The sequence below is a fragment of the Carassius carassius genome, chromosome 27 (genome assembly GCF_963082965.1).
Source record: "Carassius carassius chromosome 27, fCarCar2.1, whole genome shotgun sequence".
NCBI classification, from domain to species: Eukaryota; Metazoa; Chordata; class Actinopteri; order Cypriniformes; family Cyprinidae; genus Carassius; species Carassius carassius.
This window is the reverse complement of record NC_081781.1, coordinates 3,449,602-3,467,520: the sequence shown is the minus strand read 5'-3', so window position 1 is coordinate 3,467,520 and position 17,919 is coordinate 3,449,602. Positions and strand designations below refer to the sequence as shown.

General features: G+C 38.7%; 2 protein-coding genes across 2 annotated transcripts; both read left to right on the top strand.

Annotated features, from left to right (window-relative positions):
* The first annotated feature begins 5,622 nt into the window (after positions 1-5,622).
* On the top strand, positions 5,623-6,710 carry LOC132107205 (trace amine-associated receptor 13c-like). The gene has a single exon (XM_059513444.1). The coding sequence runs from the start codon at positions 5,623-5,625 to the stop codon at positions 6,607-6,609; it is 987 nt and encodes a 328-aa protein (XP_059369427.1). The 3' UTR covers positions 6,610-6,710.
* A 4,937-nt stretch (positions 6,711-11,647) lies between these two features.
* On the top strand, positions 11,648-12,634 carry LOC132107204 (trace amine-associated receptor 13c-like). The gene has a single exon (XM_059513443.1). The coding sequence runs from the start codon at positions 11,648-11,650 to the stop codon at positions 12,632-12,634; it is 987 nt and encodes a 328-aa protein (XP_059369426.1).
* Positions 12,635-17,919: the final 5,285 nt, after the last annotated feature.

Genomic DNA, 17,919 nt, shown 5'->3' with positions numbered 1-17,919 from the left:
CCATTATAACCTTCCCTTATGTTTTATGTTTAGCAACCAACCAGCTCCAGGGCCATCCTACTTTGCCCAACCTCCACTACCACCCCCCCCAGGGCCAACCTCCTGTTCTCCACCTCCACCACTCACCCCTCCAGAGCCATCCTCATTTTCTCCACCTCCACCATGCTCTCCTTCAAGGCCCGCCTCATTTTTTACACCTCCTATTCAGCAGCCATTCCAACCTCCTTACTTCTGTTCTTCTCAGAACACCGATATGTCTCTATGCCATCCACCTACTGGGATGTCATCTGATGGTTTAACAACTAGCTATAGAGAAAGAGCAACTGAAGTATTCATGCCCAGCTTGAACATGGGGCGTTCTGGGAAGGACCCAATCGTCTGTACACGTAAGTGAATTATTGCGCAATTAAACATGCTTACACAATAGCCGCTTTCCGACTGGAGGAACCTTTTCACAGTTCCTAGAACTATTGGCTAAAGTTCCCGGATGTTCCTGCGGTGCGAACATGCCAACTAGGAACGATATTAGTTTTAGGAACTCCATTTGGAGGAACTAATTTAACTCCTACTTCAGAGTAGGGTCTAAACCAGCACTATAGAAACTACCCACGACATTTGTGTACGCTGATTGACCAAACACACATGGAACACCTGCAGTCTGTATGCTATTTTGTTTTCATAGCAGATTAACAAAACGTATACCCTATAATAGCTATTAACACTAAGCCTAATAATAACAGTCTTTAGTTGACTCATTGTACCATCACAAAGAACCAAAAAATCACTCTTCAGAACATTCTCTTTCACAGTTCCATGCTGGTGGAATGATCTCCCCACCGTCATCCGTAATGCAGTCAAAAGACAATTGAAAACCTTTCACAAGCACTATACCCCATAGAAGAAAAAAAACATTTCCCTTACCTGTCCTTCTCCCTTCCTTGTCTGTCTTATACGTTCCTGAGCAATGTCTGCACTTTGTTTTGAGCACTTCTTGCGTTTTTTTTGCCTCGTCACGATGACTCGCTTAATTTAATCCTAATTTTGTAAGTCGCTTTGGATAAAAGCGTCTGCTAAATGACTAAATGTACAACTCTGCCATGTGTGAAAATCAAAAGCAGCTTCAAACACTTGTTTAACAAGAGATTTTCTTCTTTTTTTATTGTCATTAATGTAGGTCAACGAGACATTAAGCCTGTAACTACTTGGTCGGAAAGCGGCTAATGTTGAATCACATGAACCATTTAAACAAAACCAAATTATTTTAACATTGAGAAACTCACTCAGGAACATTAAAACAATGCTTCTAAAAATTATTTCAATTCAGTTATTTAGTATTTTCTGCATTATCTGCTTTTGTTGCATTTAGAATTAATATCATGTCTCTAAATTTGGTGCTTTTGTAGCTGCTGACCTCCACATGCTGACACTAATGGAGACCATGAAACAACAGATGAACCAGCTTTCACTGAATGTGAGTGTGATCATGGCCAGAATGGCACCTGCTGAGCCTGTTGTGGACATTCCGGAGGAGATCTCTTTGCCCCTAGCCTCCCTCGAGGAGGTTGATCATTTCGAAGGATGGTTGAAAAACCCAGGAAACACAACCAAAAAACAGCACTTGGTATTTATGCTTGTATAACATCTAAGCACCCATTGCTATGTTGCCCATACCTCTCTATCATTTATCAATCTCTTACTTCTCACTAATTTAGTCTCTTGTTTCCACAGGTGGGGATGCTGGCCTCCATTGGGGGAAGAGACACAAAAAACATAATATTTAACATTTTGGCACACATTTTTGCCGACAGTGTAGCCAAATCAATCAATTGGAAAGGGATGAACAACAAAAGAAAATTCAGTGAGATGGCAACCAAGGCCATTATGACTCGTAAGTATTATATATATATTCCTTTCACTCAGTCTTTACTCAATCCCCTTCTCTCATCCATTCACTCACTTGTACAATGAACATTGTACGTGAACATTTACACTCACAGAGCTGAAATGTAAAAAACTTGTCAAATAGAAGTTGAATATTAAAATTTGCACTTTCATACAATAGTCACAAACCTGTATTCTGTCTATTGTCTGCGAGTGCAAATTTCAATATTCAACCTAAGATTTTTACTTTACAGGTTTTCACATTGGAGCTGTGAGTGTTAATGTTCACATACAAGTACGAATATGTATTGTACGAGTTCTCAAATTCACATCTGTGTGCTCTTGAGTTTTGCTACTGTTTACCTGTTTACTCACTCCACACTTTAGTCACATTTATTATTTATTTGTACAAGCATTTTACTATAATGTCATGTAATAAATAATTTTTTAATATTGATTCTAATAATTAATATTTTTCTTTGCTTTTTGTACGTTTTACAGGAGCAGTGAGGAAAAATCGTTTGTCCGACAAAGCTACAGACACTGAAATAAACCATTACGCCATCAGGTGGTTTAATCTTGCATGCGACCGTGGGGGTGGCCGCCGTGCCCGGTCACATCCACCTAATGACCAGTAAATTGGATAAGAACGCAGAGTTCACTAGGTTTTACTTGATTTTTTTGTGCACCTGGATGTTTACTGTAGAGCGCAGGGCAGCGTTTGAGTTTTTCCAAATGAGTTTCTTACAGGTCCATGTGAAAAGAGCTTCAAGTCTCTAGATATGATATAGATATATATAATATATATCTAGGTATGATATAGATATATATGATATACATATCTAGATATGATATAGATATATATGATATACATATCTAGATATGATATAGATATATATATCTAGATATGATATAGATATATATGACAAAATGTAATAAATGACTGATTATTGTTTTGTTTTTTTGTGCATCTGGATGTTTACTGGATGGTTGTTCATGAGAGCACAGGGCAGCATTTGAGTTTTTCCAAATGAGTTTCTTACAGGTCCATGTGAAAAGAGCTTCAAATCTCTAGATATGATATATATATATATATATATCTAGATATGATATAGATATATATGATATATATATATCTATATATAGATATGATATAGATATATATGATATATATATATCTATATATAGATATGATATATATATATATATATATATATACATATATATACATACAAAAAAACAACAATAATCATTCATTTATTACATTTTGTGTATATATATATATATATATATTATATATATATATATATATATATATATATATATATATATATATATATATATATATATATATATATATATATATACAAAATGTAATAAATTACTGATTATTGTTTTGTTTTTTTGTGCATCTGGATGTTTACTGGATGGTTGTTTGAGTTTTTCCAAATTAATTTCTTACAGGTCCATGTGAAAAGAGCTTCAAATCTCTAGATATGATATAGATATATATGATATGTATATATATATATACGTACAAAATGTAATAAATGACTGATTATTGTTTTTTTTTGTGCATCTGGATTTTTACAGATGGTTGTTCGATTTAGAGCGTAGGACAGCATTTCAGTTGTTTTAGAGGTCCATGTGAAAAGAGCTTTAAGTCTTTAGATATGATTTGGACTCTTATATCATTAATAACAATGACATTGAGACGTGAGTGTGTATATACAAAATTTTATATGACCAAATGTTAGTTTCTTTTGCCTTTTTAAAATAAACTATTTTGAAAATTACAAATTGTGGTGTTTGGGTCACACAAAAAAGCATGTGAATAACGGACCAGGGCCAGATGAGCCCCAGATGTAAAATATGATTCGCAGATCTGGCCCAGATCTGCACCACACGTCATGGCATTAACAACTGTTCTGGCCCAGATCTGTTTCTGATCCGTAAATCCAACCTGTTCCGGCATTGGGCCGTTGGAAAGGATGAGCCCGTTCCAGGTCCGTTTAGCGGATCTGGGCCAAATGTTAATGAAGACCTGGCCCAAATCTGGCCCAAATTCATTTTGCTGTCTGGGTCAGGTGTGACTCAGGGGGATTCTGGCTTACTTAAGGCTGAGAATTAGCACCAATAATAAAACCTGTTTTGGCCCAGTTCAGGGCTAGCTAAGGGTAATTAACTGGCTGAGATTCGGGCCGGTTATGGCCCATGTGTGGCCCTCGTCTTTAATCCAGTTCTGGGCCACTTCAGGGCCATCATTCTTTGCGGCACTTGGGCCTAGGGAGACATGATTATTTGGCCCGGATCTGGGCCAGAAGACATTTGCTATGTGGGAAGCTACTTGAAAAAAAATTATAACCTACTATCTGTAAGAAATTATAGTGTGCCTCAACCCAGCTTCCACTACACAATATGTTTGATCATGCTCATTTCCCAAAATTGCTTAATTATTATAGAGAAGAAGTAAATCAACAGTTATGTTGTTTGTAGACCATTTGGGATGACCACATCCTGAGCAAATGGTGAACAATTGTAAAATGGAACAAATGTGGGAAACTGAGAACCATAACAGACAATGGGGTGTCAGAACTAAACTAACATAAAGACTAAAGCTTCAAAGTAATGCAAAAACAAAAGTGCTGCATGGGGTATGAAGTCTCGGTGCTCTTTGGTTGTGGGATAATAAATCTCTGAAGACAAGAACTCCAAGGCACTCGAATATCTCAGTGAAAAAATTAAAAAGCCTTTATTACATTCTTGGCTTGCTTTTTAAAAAATGGTGAGAGGTACACCTACGCGTTGCGACCTAAGCTGTTACAACAGGAGCAACTTCATTAACATGAAGGGTAGTAAACTGAAAGTGTATAAAAGATTTTAACTTAGGATTTTCTGGCTTCATTCTGACTCCGTTGAACCCAAGGTAATGCATGCACTTTTTCGTTGCTATGTTTGCAATAACGATCTTCATCAAGCTCTTCAACATCCTTTTCGCTTTTTCTTACATTGGCGAGCCAGCCAGGATGTATTGCCGAAAAAAAAACAAGTAAAGGTAAAAAATAATTGCCTACTATCAGAGTAGGTGCTATATGACAAAGCACTTATTTTGTTACCATTTAAAATATTTTAAATAAAGTATGCATTTCTTTAATATACACACAAATCCAAATTTACATCTTTTATGTTGGCATTGCCATTTTACTTAAACTGTCATTCATGCTTCTTCCCTGCCATTTATGAAGCCTTTCTTGTGCCTCATGTGATAGCAAAGTGTACCCTATTAAAAATGTGTTTTGCATAAACTGTATATTCAAAAAGATCTGTGAAAAAAGCAATGATTATATAAAGCTTTTATGATGAGATTTTACTCATTTTTACATTTCAGATGTTTTTGTAGAAGCTCTGTGTGACACTTTTCTAAATCAGTTGATCTCCCAGCTGTATGTTTTTCTCCCTTGATGCTGCTGGTCTTGGAAAGAGTCAACATGTCAAGTGTATAAAATTATGAACCATACAGCAGTGTTTTTCTCCCTTGATGCTGCAGGTCTTGGAAAGAGTCAACATGTCAAGAGTATAAAAGGCAATGTGAGTTGAAGCTCATCTTTATTGTGGAGCCTCCAGGAGTGATGATTGTGTTTCAATCAAACAGTGTCTTCAGAGGTCTTTATATCGCACGTCATATGACTTGGGTCACATGGAAAAATACTCTGATTGGATGATTCTTCCAAATACTTTACAATGAATGTAAAAGCAGTGAACCAAAGTAATGTCTGTCAGGAATATTCATGTCCAGAGAGATCTGTTTCTTTATCTGTCTATGTGATTCTGTATGTGGCCGCAGCAACTGTGTCTCTGCTGACCGTGTGTGGAAACCTGCTGGTCATCATCTCTGTTAGTCACTTCAATCAGCTCCACACACCTGCTAACATCCTTATCCTCTCTTTGGCTGTGTCCGATCTCTTGGTTGGAGTTTTTGTGATGCCTCTTTTTTTGTCTCGGCTCATTGAGTCATGTTGGACTTCTGGACCAATGATGTGTTTATTTTTCAATTTTGTGACTTTTCAAGCAACAAGTGTGTCTGTTCACACTGTGGCTCTGATAGCAGTTGATCGTTTTTTGGCTTTAAGTTCTCCTTTTCTTTACTCAGAGAAAATCTCACTTACTGTGATCTGCATAGTGACTTTATTTAACTGGTTGTTTTCACTCATTTATAACTTCACTCTTCTGTTTGTTAATGGAAACTTCACTAATCTCATGTGTCCAGGAAAATGTTTTTATTTTATAGATGGAGTTTCATCTCTCATTGATCTTCTGATTGTGCTTCTTATGCCATGTACACTCATTATAATATTATACACTCATGTTTTTGTCATTGTTAAAAGACATGTGACTGCTATAAGAGCCCTTCAGGTTCACAACAGCACAGGAGCCTCCAAAAACAGAGTCAGTGACAAATCAGAGCGAAAAGCTGCGATACTGCTGGGGATTCTGGTCATTGTGTTTCTTCTGTGTTTACTGCCACATTATATTTGTTCTTTAGTGATTCCATACAGTAATGTTGACTTGTTTTATCTCAGAGATGTTGCTGTAATATTTTTCTTCCTGAACTCCACTATTAATCCCATCATTTATGCTTTATTCTATTCCTGGTTTCAGAAAAGCTTAAAATTAATTTTCACATTTAAAGTTTTTAATAAAGACTCATCCCTGACAAATGTGCTGTAACTCATTGAATGTAAGATACAATGCTTCCTCTATATTTTTCCAGTTGTTTCTTTTTTTTTATTGTCTAGGTTAATATACATAATTTTTTTCACATTAAACATGAGTTTTGACTACAAAACAGCTATTTAATATTTCCTTAATTATTGCAGATATTGAGATGTAGCCCATGTGTAAAGGCTCGAGTCTCCCCTCTGTAATATGACAAAATAGCAAAACCTATGGTAAGGAAAACTTTATATGTGTTTAAATGATGTACCGTATCTATGTTGGTAGCCTACAGTATGTTCTCATTTCAATAATTAAGCGACATAATCATGTTTAAATCTCTGACACATTCAGAGCCTTTAATATTTCTTAAAATTACTTGTTAAAATCATTCAAACCAAATAACTCGGGTCATATTGTCCAGTTAATTAAAAGAGCCAACTCATAAGAGTCTTTTGTTTGTGAATTTTTTTGACATCTTGCATTGTCTTATTTTCAAAATAATTTGAAAAACAACATTACTCTGAGTGGGATAGCAATTTTGTCTAATCACAAAGTCTATCTGAGATCAACCAAACTTCTGATGCAGTCATTTGTATTGTAAAGTGGCAGAAGGACAGAACAGAAGTGTTTGTAAAGAAAGAAAAGTTTAGCACGAGGCAGTCCCATTTGAGTGATGGAGAGGGTCATATTAAATTCATTCACCTCCTATACTTGTCTGTCTGTTCAATCTGTTTTCTTCCCAACACCTTATATTTTGTAGATAAGTGCATGAGACTCATTAAAGTTTAGAAACTGTTCTCTTTTCTTTTAGCAGTTGAAATTAGTACTGCAGTCCAAATTGAAAATATTGGAGAGTTGTTTCTCTAGAACAGTGTTACTCATTGCTATGGTTGCCACCTTCAGCGAGGCAAAATAAGGGACACCATTATTATACTAACAGTCTATCCAAATTTTAATAAAACAATAGGCAGATACTTTTAGAAGCATGGATATGTCTGTCACTTTAAAGGTATGGTTCACACAAAAATGAAATTAGTCATAGTTCCCTCAGGTTGTTCTAAACCTGCATAAAATTCTTTCTTCTGCTGAACAGAAAAGAATATAGACTATTTTAAAGAATGTGGGTAAAACAGCTGCTGGTCCCCCATAACTTCCATAGTAGGGAAAAAAATACACTATTGGATTCGTTGGGGATCAGAAACTGGTTGGTTACCCACATTCTTCAAAGTATCTTATTTTATGTTCAACTGGAATGCTTCTCTGCAAACTATGTGTTCATAATTAGTTACTGGACAGACCAGTTGACAATTCATCCCTATATCTGGAGAGACTCTTGTGTTCAAAGGGCACACCGGGCGGACCGGGCGGACCGGGCAGACATGAGGCAAGCAGGTTCAGCGTATGCTGCGGTCCCATGAAGGAGATGGTCCTCACTGCAGAACACAAGATCCAGGGGGCGTGGTTGGATCCAGATCCAACTCCTCCCACCTTATACATACCTAAACCTACACGTCTCCACCCCCTGATTCTTAAGGCCACCCATCTCCACTCCTAAACCTACCAATATCCATCCCCTAGATGTGGATCCAACCATGTCCACTGGATCATGTGTTCTGCAGTGAGGGGCTAGTCTCATGTAGTCAGACCTTCAGACTGATGGCTGAAGGTCTGGAACTCATGGCAGCTTTCATTGGCCAAGGCTGTCCATGAGGATGTTTGACTGACATGTCAAACAACCAATCACAGTTTGTTTCATTCAGCCTCACATTTCGGGGCATGAAAATGTCGCCACAATAATAGACCAGTGTGTAAAGCTCTTAGAAGTATTTGAATGAGTGCCGCAAATTTGAAATATTTCACATACTTTTGAATCTCCAATGTTTAGTTGATCCTGATAAGCGCTTGTTGTTACAGTTGTAAACACTACGGCTTTCTTCTTTCGTGAGGGGTGTAGTGGACAGCACATTCCAGGGCCCAGTTTATGGCGGGGCCTCTCTCTGACCATAATAGTGGACAATGGTTTGCTACATTTTGATTGGATCTTGGTGGACTATAAGCAAACTGTCCAAACGCCATCAGATACAGATGCCAGAAACACAGCAAGACACCTCTTAGAGGGCAAGAAGAAGACATTTGGTACAAAGCCCGGGAAGGACAGGACTTCATATTGGTCAAAAAGCAGTTTCTGTCCTTCACCCACCAAACACACTGATTCCCCAGGTTTTGGCCTGTGAATATTCCTTGGGACATCTGGATGCAGCAGCAGTGGGTTAAACTAAGAGGAATCACAGAGTCCCATCCAAATCCATTCATAACTATATTCTCAAACCTTAAACTGATGCAAACTGCAATACACACATCTTATACTTATTCAGAGAAATAAGTATTCTCAGTGACAGCAACGTGAAGTGCAGAATCTTACACAAACTCATATGTTAATGGACAAATGAATGCATGCATGATAGTTCAATTTTAGTTCAATCATGTTTAAACTTAATGTGTTTGTAATATTGCCAAAGGTATCATGGTTTTGGTTTGGTAAGTGAGAAATACACTGGTAAACCTTTAGTGACACTTTTCTGAATGAATATGTGTTTGGACTGATGGAAACAGCCAATCACATCCTGGAAATGGAGAAGCACCAGATTGCAATCTCCTTCTCATCGAAAATAGATAAATGTACCTTGCCAAAAGACACTCCTCGTTCTGAGTCCTGCCAGGGAGAGCCACTAACAGAGCAAGTTCTGAGTATATGACACATCCAGGAGTCACTAACAGATCAACAAATGTTCTAAGTCTCTGGCTTGTGAAGGTGAGACTGTAACAGATCAACCTCCATTCTGAGTCTCAGGTCCGTGAGGGAAGAGGCAATAACAGATACCAAATAAGTCTAAGTGCAATAACAGATACCACATAAGCCTAAGTCTCCAACTTTGATGTTTCGATGCTTCGATGCAACAGATAAAACCACGTTCTGAGCCTCCAGCCTGCGAGGAACGAGATAATCTACGTTCAGACTTAACAGATGCATCACGTCCTGAGTTTCCAGCCTAGAGAGACAAAGTGGATAAACCAAGTTCTAGAGGCAGAAGACACACAGACATCTGCAACAAGGAGCAAACCTTAATTCCAAGGTACCTTTGCTTGTATGTTCCAGGCTAAGGACCTTCTGCACCTATACTCCAGGGCCACATCTGCGTGTTCCAGATTTTTGGACCCTTTGCTGTTCCAGCATCCACCAGCGCTTCATTTTCAATGCTGTCGAAACGGATTCCTGCTCCTTTCCCTACTGCATTGCTACCAGCACAAGCAGTGGATGAAATCACCACTACCGAACTGCTCACTCATTTACAGAGAATGTAAATATCACTTATCCAAACCTCTTCCAAAGACCCTGGCAATGTTAGTTATTATCAGTATATGATTTCTCTAATTTACATTAGATATTATATAGCTGATTGCAGTTTATAGCAAATATTTAATGTATTTGTTTGATGCATAATGGGGTTCTTCACCTATTTTTCCAGATAATGGAGCTCTGACATTGCAACACACAACATAATCTCTTGCATTTTATGTATATTATGCAATTTATTCCCATTTCATTTATGGTATTCATTTAGTAGATGTTGATTACTCTTGTCTATCTTTTGTTAATAAAATTTATTTTATTACACTTGTGTCTTCCTTGAGTTAATGATACAGAAGAGGTTCTACAAGTTAGAGATCCCACCAATCTTTCATATGTGATGTATTCATAACCACACCTTAAGTGACACATGATCCAAAAATCATAACGTGACATGAGTACCAATCTCCCTGGGTTGGCAAAAGCGAATATCATTACAGTGGTTTGGTTTCACAGCATCTTTGTTACTGGACAGAACATTAAATAACGCAACACACACGTCTCCTGGGAATCCTGTAGAATTCAACCAATCCAGTGACGACTTTGACACTTTTGAAGTGTTTCCACTTTTGTGTTCCATTTGCATCAGTCGTTTAGCCAACGGTCAGTAGCTGTGACGTCTGAGGGTGAGACTAATGAGGGACTACTGGAAATTTATTTCATTTTTTTTGCTATTAGCATTATCCAACCTGCAAAATTCTTGCCCTTTGTCAAATATGGGATAAATTGCTTCCCGTATCTATCTGATATGGGATGCATAATTTTACCTTTAAATACGGGACGATTCCGTATTTTAAGGGACGAGTGGCAACCCTTCTCATTGCGTGGCTCGCCAAGCTTTACTTTGTGGCTCGCATGGGAGTAAATAATGCGATATGATCATGCAGTCAATACAGATATTTCATAACAACATTAAAAACAAGCATGGTTATAACATAACCTGTTAAAAACTCACACCATGTCTACACCGGACGTGAGTGGGATACATTTGAGAGTGGGGTATGCATTTGAGAGAGGCGGGGCATAGAGGACCTACAATAATGTACAGTAAAACAATAAAAAAAATACAGACAAAAACAAACATTCCGTCACGGAACACAGATTTCAAAATAGAATAACTGACTAGCATTGTTTTTTGGAGAAACAAGTATATGAAAGTAGCATGTTTCCTAAATATCTGCAAACATATGATGGTATTTTTAATGCTTTAGTACAGTTAAAAAAATACATACAGCAACTTTAAAATTAGTATATAAAGATAATTTTTAATAGATAAAACGATGCATGACTTTTTGTCTTTTTCAGAATTTTTGACTTTTAGTTTTTGATTTCATATAAATACATTAAATACACAATGCTTTTTTATGAGCTCTGTGTGACATGTTAATCTCCCAGCTGTTTGTTCTTCTCCCTTGATGCTGCCAGTCTAAGAAAGAGTCAACATGTCAAGTGTATAAAAGCAGCTCACTGAAGCTCCTCTTTATTGTGAAACTTCCAGGAGTGAAGATTGTGTTTCAGTGGAGCAGATAGAAACAACATCTTCAGAGGTCTTTATCTGTGGTTATGCATATATTGCACTTTATATAACGAGAGTCATATGGAACAATACTCTATTTGGATAATTCTTCCAAATACTCTACAATGAATCTTACAGCAATGAACCAAAGTGATGTGTGTCAGGAATTTTCGTGTCCAGAGAGATCTGTTTCTTTATCTGTCTATGTGATTCTGTATGTGGCCGCAGCAGCTGTGTCTCTGCTGACCGTGTGTGGAAACCTGCTGGTCATCATCTCTGTTAGTCACTTCAAGCAGCTCCACACGCCTGCTAACATCCTCGTCCTCTCTTTGGCTGTGTCTGATCTCCTGGTTGGAGTTTTTGTGATGCCACTACATTTGTCTTGGGTCATTGAGGCATGTTGGACTTCTGGACCAGTGATGTGCTCTGCTTTAAAAATAGTGAATTTTCAAGCAACAAGCGTGTCTGTTCATACTGTGGCTCTGATAGCAGTTGATCGGTTTTTGGCTTTAAGTTCTCCTTTTTTTTACTCAGAGAAAATCTCACCCACTGTGATCTGCATAATGACTTTATTTAACTGGCTGTTTTCACTTATTTATAACTTCACTCTTCTGTTTGTTAATGGAAACTTCACTGATGTTACCTGTCCAGGAATATGTATTGCTATTATAGATGGGATTTCATCATTTATTGATCTCATAGTTGTGTTTCTTATGCCTTGTACACTCATTATACTATTATACACTCATGTTTTTATCATTGCTAAAAGACATGTGACTGCTATAAGAGCCCTTCAGGTTCACAACAGCACAGGAGCCTCCAAAAACAGAGTCAGTGACAAATCAGAACGAAAAGCTGCGATACTGCTGGGGATTCTGGTCATTGTGTTTCTTCTGTGTTTACTGCCGTATTATATTTGTTCTTTAGTGATTCCATACAGTGGTGATGATTTGTTTGATGTCAGAGATGTTGTTGTAATAGTTTTCTTCCTGAACTCCACCATTAATCCCATCATTTATGCTTTATTCTATCCCTGGTTTCAGAAAAGCTTAAAATTAATTTTCACATTTCAAGTGTTTAATAAAGACTCATCTCTGATGAATGTGCTGTAAATAAATATAATTCACTAAATATAAGACTGAACGTTTATAAAAAAAAAAATCTTGATTTGCCTAAAAGCAAATGCTTTTTCTTCATTATTTTATTATGTTATATTAAACTTGACTATGAAGACATGGATATTGTTTTCAATCATGCAAGTATAACATTGATAGTGGAGGGAATTTTCTTTTTTCTGTATGCCATATTTCAAGTTTTGTTTGTTATAAACAGAAATGTTGGAAGAGCAAAACAATTATGAAACAAAACTATTAACGGAAATTGTATAAAGAAACATTAATTAATTAATTAATTAATTAGGCATTGTTTTGGCCAACAAGTAATCAAATTTATGAGTTGTTTAAAATGAAAACATATGAAACACGTGACATTTATAAATAATATTCTTGTTCTTTTCTCTTTGGTCTTCTAAAAACTACTTTTTAATACAATTACCCATTGCCTAAAAGTATACTACTATGTGGATTTATTGTGTTTAGCCAACAAATATTACAAAATTATGCTCAAAATTGAATTTGGGCTTGAAAACATAGCTTGTGACTGATAAACAATATCTTTTCGTAAATATAATATCATGATATATAGGCAAATGGTATTTGTAGGAATATATAGCCTAAATGTTAAATATGATGTAAATGTGCACAATACTTTACAATAATATTTAGCTTAAACTATTAAAGGCACAGAGTTTGACACACCCGGTTCCCCAGGCTGACAGAGCCAAAATTTCACTAGAAGCTCCAACCTAGCAGAGGGCGCCAGATCTCTTCCTTATGCGCCACAAACATCAATAAAAACTGAAGCGAGTACACTGTTTCAAGTCTGTGTGATGAATGTCTCTCACCACTAGGGGGCGCTCGGTGGCTCAAAAAGTTGAATCCTCCTTTGAGTCACATTCAAACCTCAGGATGTTTTTGTGGGTCTTTGCACACTACAATGATAATTCTTTAAACATATTCATTTCTAAGATTGGTGTCTGGAATAAAAGGTGAAATCCACTCCAGTCATCTATGTAATATAATTAAGTACATTGATGTGCTCTGTTATCTCATGCGTCCCTATGGTTCCAGTGCTGAGAAAAACCAGACGGGAAGGAAGTCGGCCGGAAGTTGAAATCGGCCGTGTGCCGCCATCTTGTAGCAGAACTTCACTTGCGTTAGCATCCCATTGACTCCCATTCATTTTGGCGTCACTTTGACAGCGAATAACTTTACATCTGAGGCATTTAAAGACTCCATTTGTCCATTAGATACACGACAATGTATAAAGGGCTCCATTACCTTCTATGTTACATTATGGCCCCGTAGAAACCGTTTTTGTAAAAATAGGCTAACGATTGCTTCATAACCACTCGACTCTCTGTCGCACAGTAGAGAAATTACCGTACAGACAGGAGGAGAAGCTTGCAGGCAATCGGGGAGACGTCAAGAGAGAAGCCCATAGATACAAGCCCTGGCGTTGCATTTTAAAATTCTATACAAAATAATTAATCAGAATACTTACTCCTGCTCACTCACGCCAAAGAACTCCCCGCTCAAGCTCGCCGTCTCTGCAAGATTAACGATGGCAGTTTGCACGCACAGCTACTAGAAGATTTACATGTGTCAGACAGGTTGCTGACGTCATCAAGCTTAGTTTGAGTCTGCGCGTCAGAAACGGAAGTGCTAAAAATCGCTAAAAATGGGCTTCACTTGTCTCAATTGAGTTCCAATGGGGTCGCTGTGTCCATTTCTTTTACTGTCTATGAGAAAAACAACTGATACTACGTGACCGTGATCCGACGCTGCTCATCGTTACAAACAGTACCGCCGCTCCCTATGCCAATGTAAAGTACATCAGAAATCCGGTGCAGAGAAAAGAAAACTAAAGAAAGTAAAATAAAGAAATGAAAATAAAAAAACAGGCATAAAGTTGGCTTGACGTTGGACATTCGAGAGTCTCAAATTTAGAGACCGTCTCTAAAGTTACATGCGATATTAGTATACACTTTTCTAACATCAGTAGCATTTGAGGAGAATGACTTACAGTCATAAAAACAACTGTAATTGTTCATCTAGGTGTCAGCTATAATGCACACCTTATACATTTTTAATGTATGTAGAAATGAGTGAAGAGTCCATAAATCCAACCCAGGTATGTTGATTATATAAACCTCTGTTGCATACAATCAACATACACGGCCACAGGCAACATGCAAAACTAGCAACTTCAACTCTAGCAACTAGCAACTGGGGGGGGGTGACCCCAGCGCGGGAGAAATAATGCGCATGTGCGCTCCCTCCTTTACGGTGACTCATATGCCCCGTTTCCACCGCAGGAACTTTACCCAGGAACTAGGGACTTTGGCCTGGTACTCGGTGTGTTTCCACCGCAGGAACCAGGAACTAAATAAAGTTCCGGGTAAATAAATGCCCCTCAGAAAGTCCCTGCTGGCGAGGTGGTACTTTTTCAAAGTTCCTGAACTTTCGGGGGCGGGACTTGGCCGCTAAACATCCTGATTGGTTGAGTTCACGCAGCATTGGTTGAGTTTAACCACCATTTATTCGGATCAAAATTTTCAAAATATTACTGTAATTGTGTCATGAAATGTAATTTTAAAAGTATTTCAGGCGAGAATGTAGTATTTTAAAACTCAAATCTGTGGTTTATTTATAAAGACAGCGCCTATTTAAAAATGTGTTTCGCCGATCTCAGAGACTGTCAGCTCGACGCGACCAGCGGGAGCTCAGTCCTCATGTATCCGCCAAGAGCAGCCTCACCCCGGCTAGACCTTCTGATATGTGCCGCTGGCTCTGATGTCTCTTTAGTGGTTAAACATAAAATATAATTCGTTTTGGGTAAATCTAACAGGTTATCTTTGGTCTGTATTCAATTTATCTATATGTTAAAATGAAAATAAAAAAGGCAAATCTATATAATATTTTGTTTCATTGTAATGGCTGTATATAGGCTACACATATCCCTGAACTAAGTACATTTCTGCAGCTGTTATTATGCTTAAATGAAAACGAAAGGAGGCAGTGGTATTTGATATCCAATTTCGTTTTATTGTAAATATACAGAGAGGAAAATAGCAGTAGGCCTAGCCATGGTCAGCTGACTGAAGTTATCAAGTACGCTGCGGTTTGCAGATTTACTGGACTTGCGTCGTCGCGGACATCACACTCCCGAGTCGAATGCACAAAGTCCGCACTACCGAGGATGCACGTCCAAAATCAGCGCACTTTGTATTGAGAAACGCACGCAGACCTACGTCACCAGTCTATTTGTCTAATCTTCCCGGTACTTTACACGCGGTGGAAACGCAGAAAGCAACAGGTCTGGGGGGAAAAAAGTTCCTGGGAAAAAAAGGTCCTGGTACAAATGTTCCGGGTAATTTCGGTGGAAACGCGACAATAGTGTCCATACAGTATGCAAACACGATCATTCACCAGAATGATCTACATCCCATTTCTTTAGTTTGTGCTTTCTACGGCAAACTGAATAAAAGGCTAGGCATTAACTTTCAACACTATGACAGTTAAATTTTGTATGTTATGAAATTTTACTTTTAACATTCAAAACATTTCAACATTCAAATGTGAATTCAGTGCATTGATGAGTGGTAACTGAAAACAGTTTCACTAGAACTTTTTTTTTTTCAACATAGCTATGGCCAGAACTATAGAGTCCCAAAGAGCCTACTGCATAATTATATATATATATTTCTTCTTTAAATGTCTTTGGTTTGCAGTCCATAACAGCAAAATATTCATTGTTCATACTTTGGATTAAGCCTACAGACGCGACCCGAGCGTGTCACGTACAGTGTGTTACCTGGTGTTACGTTCGTTGGAGACAGGCCTCTGCTGCACACTGGTGGGCCTAGGTGCTACCTTGGTCTCTCGAGGTGTGTGTGGTGTGTATGGGGGACTGACTGGTGCAGCTGGATCGGCATACTGACAATTAAGGTCTGCAGAGTCGACCTGTCGTGGTGGTGGCTCAGCGACGGGGAGGATGTGGCGGCGATTTCTCCTGTAGGTCCCTCCGTAGGACTCGATGATGTAGGAGCGTGGTTCCTTGCACACTTCCTTCACGGTGCCCAAGTGGTCGTGTCCCTTGATGGTCTGCATCCTAACGACTTGTCCCTCTGCAAGCGGCTGTAGTGGGCGGCTTGATTCATCATAGTAGCGCTTTTGAATGAGTCTTTTATTTTTGAGTTGGGCATTGACCCGCTTTGTTATCTTTGGTGCTGTCTCCAGCAGTCTGGTGCTGACAGGAAGAGTCGAGCGTGTCTGTCGTGACATAAGACGTTCTGCAGGCGAGCCCAATGCTTGGTCACGGGGAATGTTTCTTATGTTAAGCAGGTTGAGATACACATTGGTTCCATCTCTGTGAGATTTTTCCATCAGTAGTTTGGCACTGCGGACTGCTCTCTCTGCCAGTCCATTTGAATGTGGATACCCCGGGCTGCTGGTAATGTGGGTGAAGTCCCACTGCTCTGCGAAATCCTTGAAACGTTGGCTTGTGTATTGCCTCGCATTATCACTGATGAGGGTGTGAGGTGTTCCATGGACAGAAAAGTGCCTTTTCAGCTTTGTGATCACAGCTGCTGAAGTTGTGTCACTGAGAAGGTCGATTTCATACCACCCTGAGTACGAGTCTACCAGCACGTGGTACTGTTGTCCGTGCCACTCAAACATATCAGTTGCCACTGTAGACCATGGCAGCGCTGGAACTGGATGTGGCTGTAAAGGTTCCTTTTGCTGATGTGGTCTGGTGCTATTACAGACGGAGCATGATATCAGTTCTTCTGCAATGTCTTTGTTCATTGACGGCCAAAAAACAGTGCTCCTGGCCCTGCGTCTGGTTGACTCTAAGCCTGGGTGACCTCTATGTACAATATTGATGTATTCTCGGTTCAGAGAGTGCGGAATTACTGCTTTATGGCCCTTGATAAATATTCCATCTTCCACCACCAGCTCGTCTCTGTAAGGGAAGAATGAACGAATGGATGGGTGGACACTGCGTTCTCTGTCAGGCCATCCTCATTGAATGATTGTGCTGAGAGTCTGTAGCACCTGATCCTGTGCTGTGTGGGTCCGGAGCTCCTCTAGTCTATTAGTTGAAATGTAGCTGATGGACATCACCTCAAATGTACTGTTTGGCGCTGGGCTTTGAGAGACAGTTTTGTTTGGAGCTCTTGATAGGGTGTCAGCTAGGTACATGTGTTTACCCTTCTTGTAGATGAGCGTGATGTCATAGGCTTGTAACTGTAGTAACATCCTTTGCAGTCGGG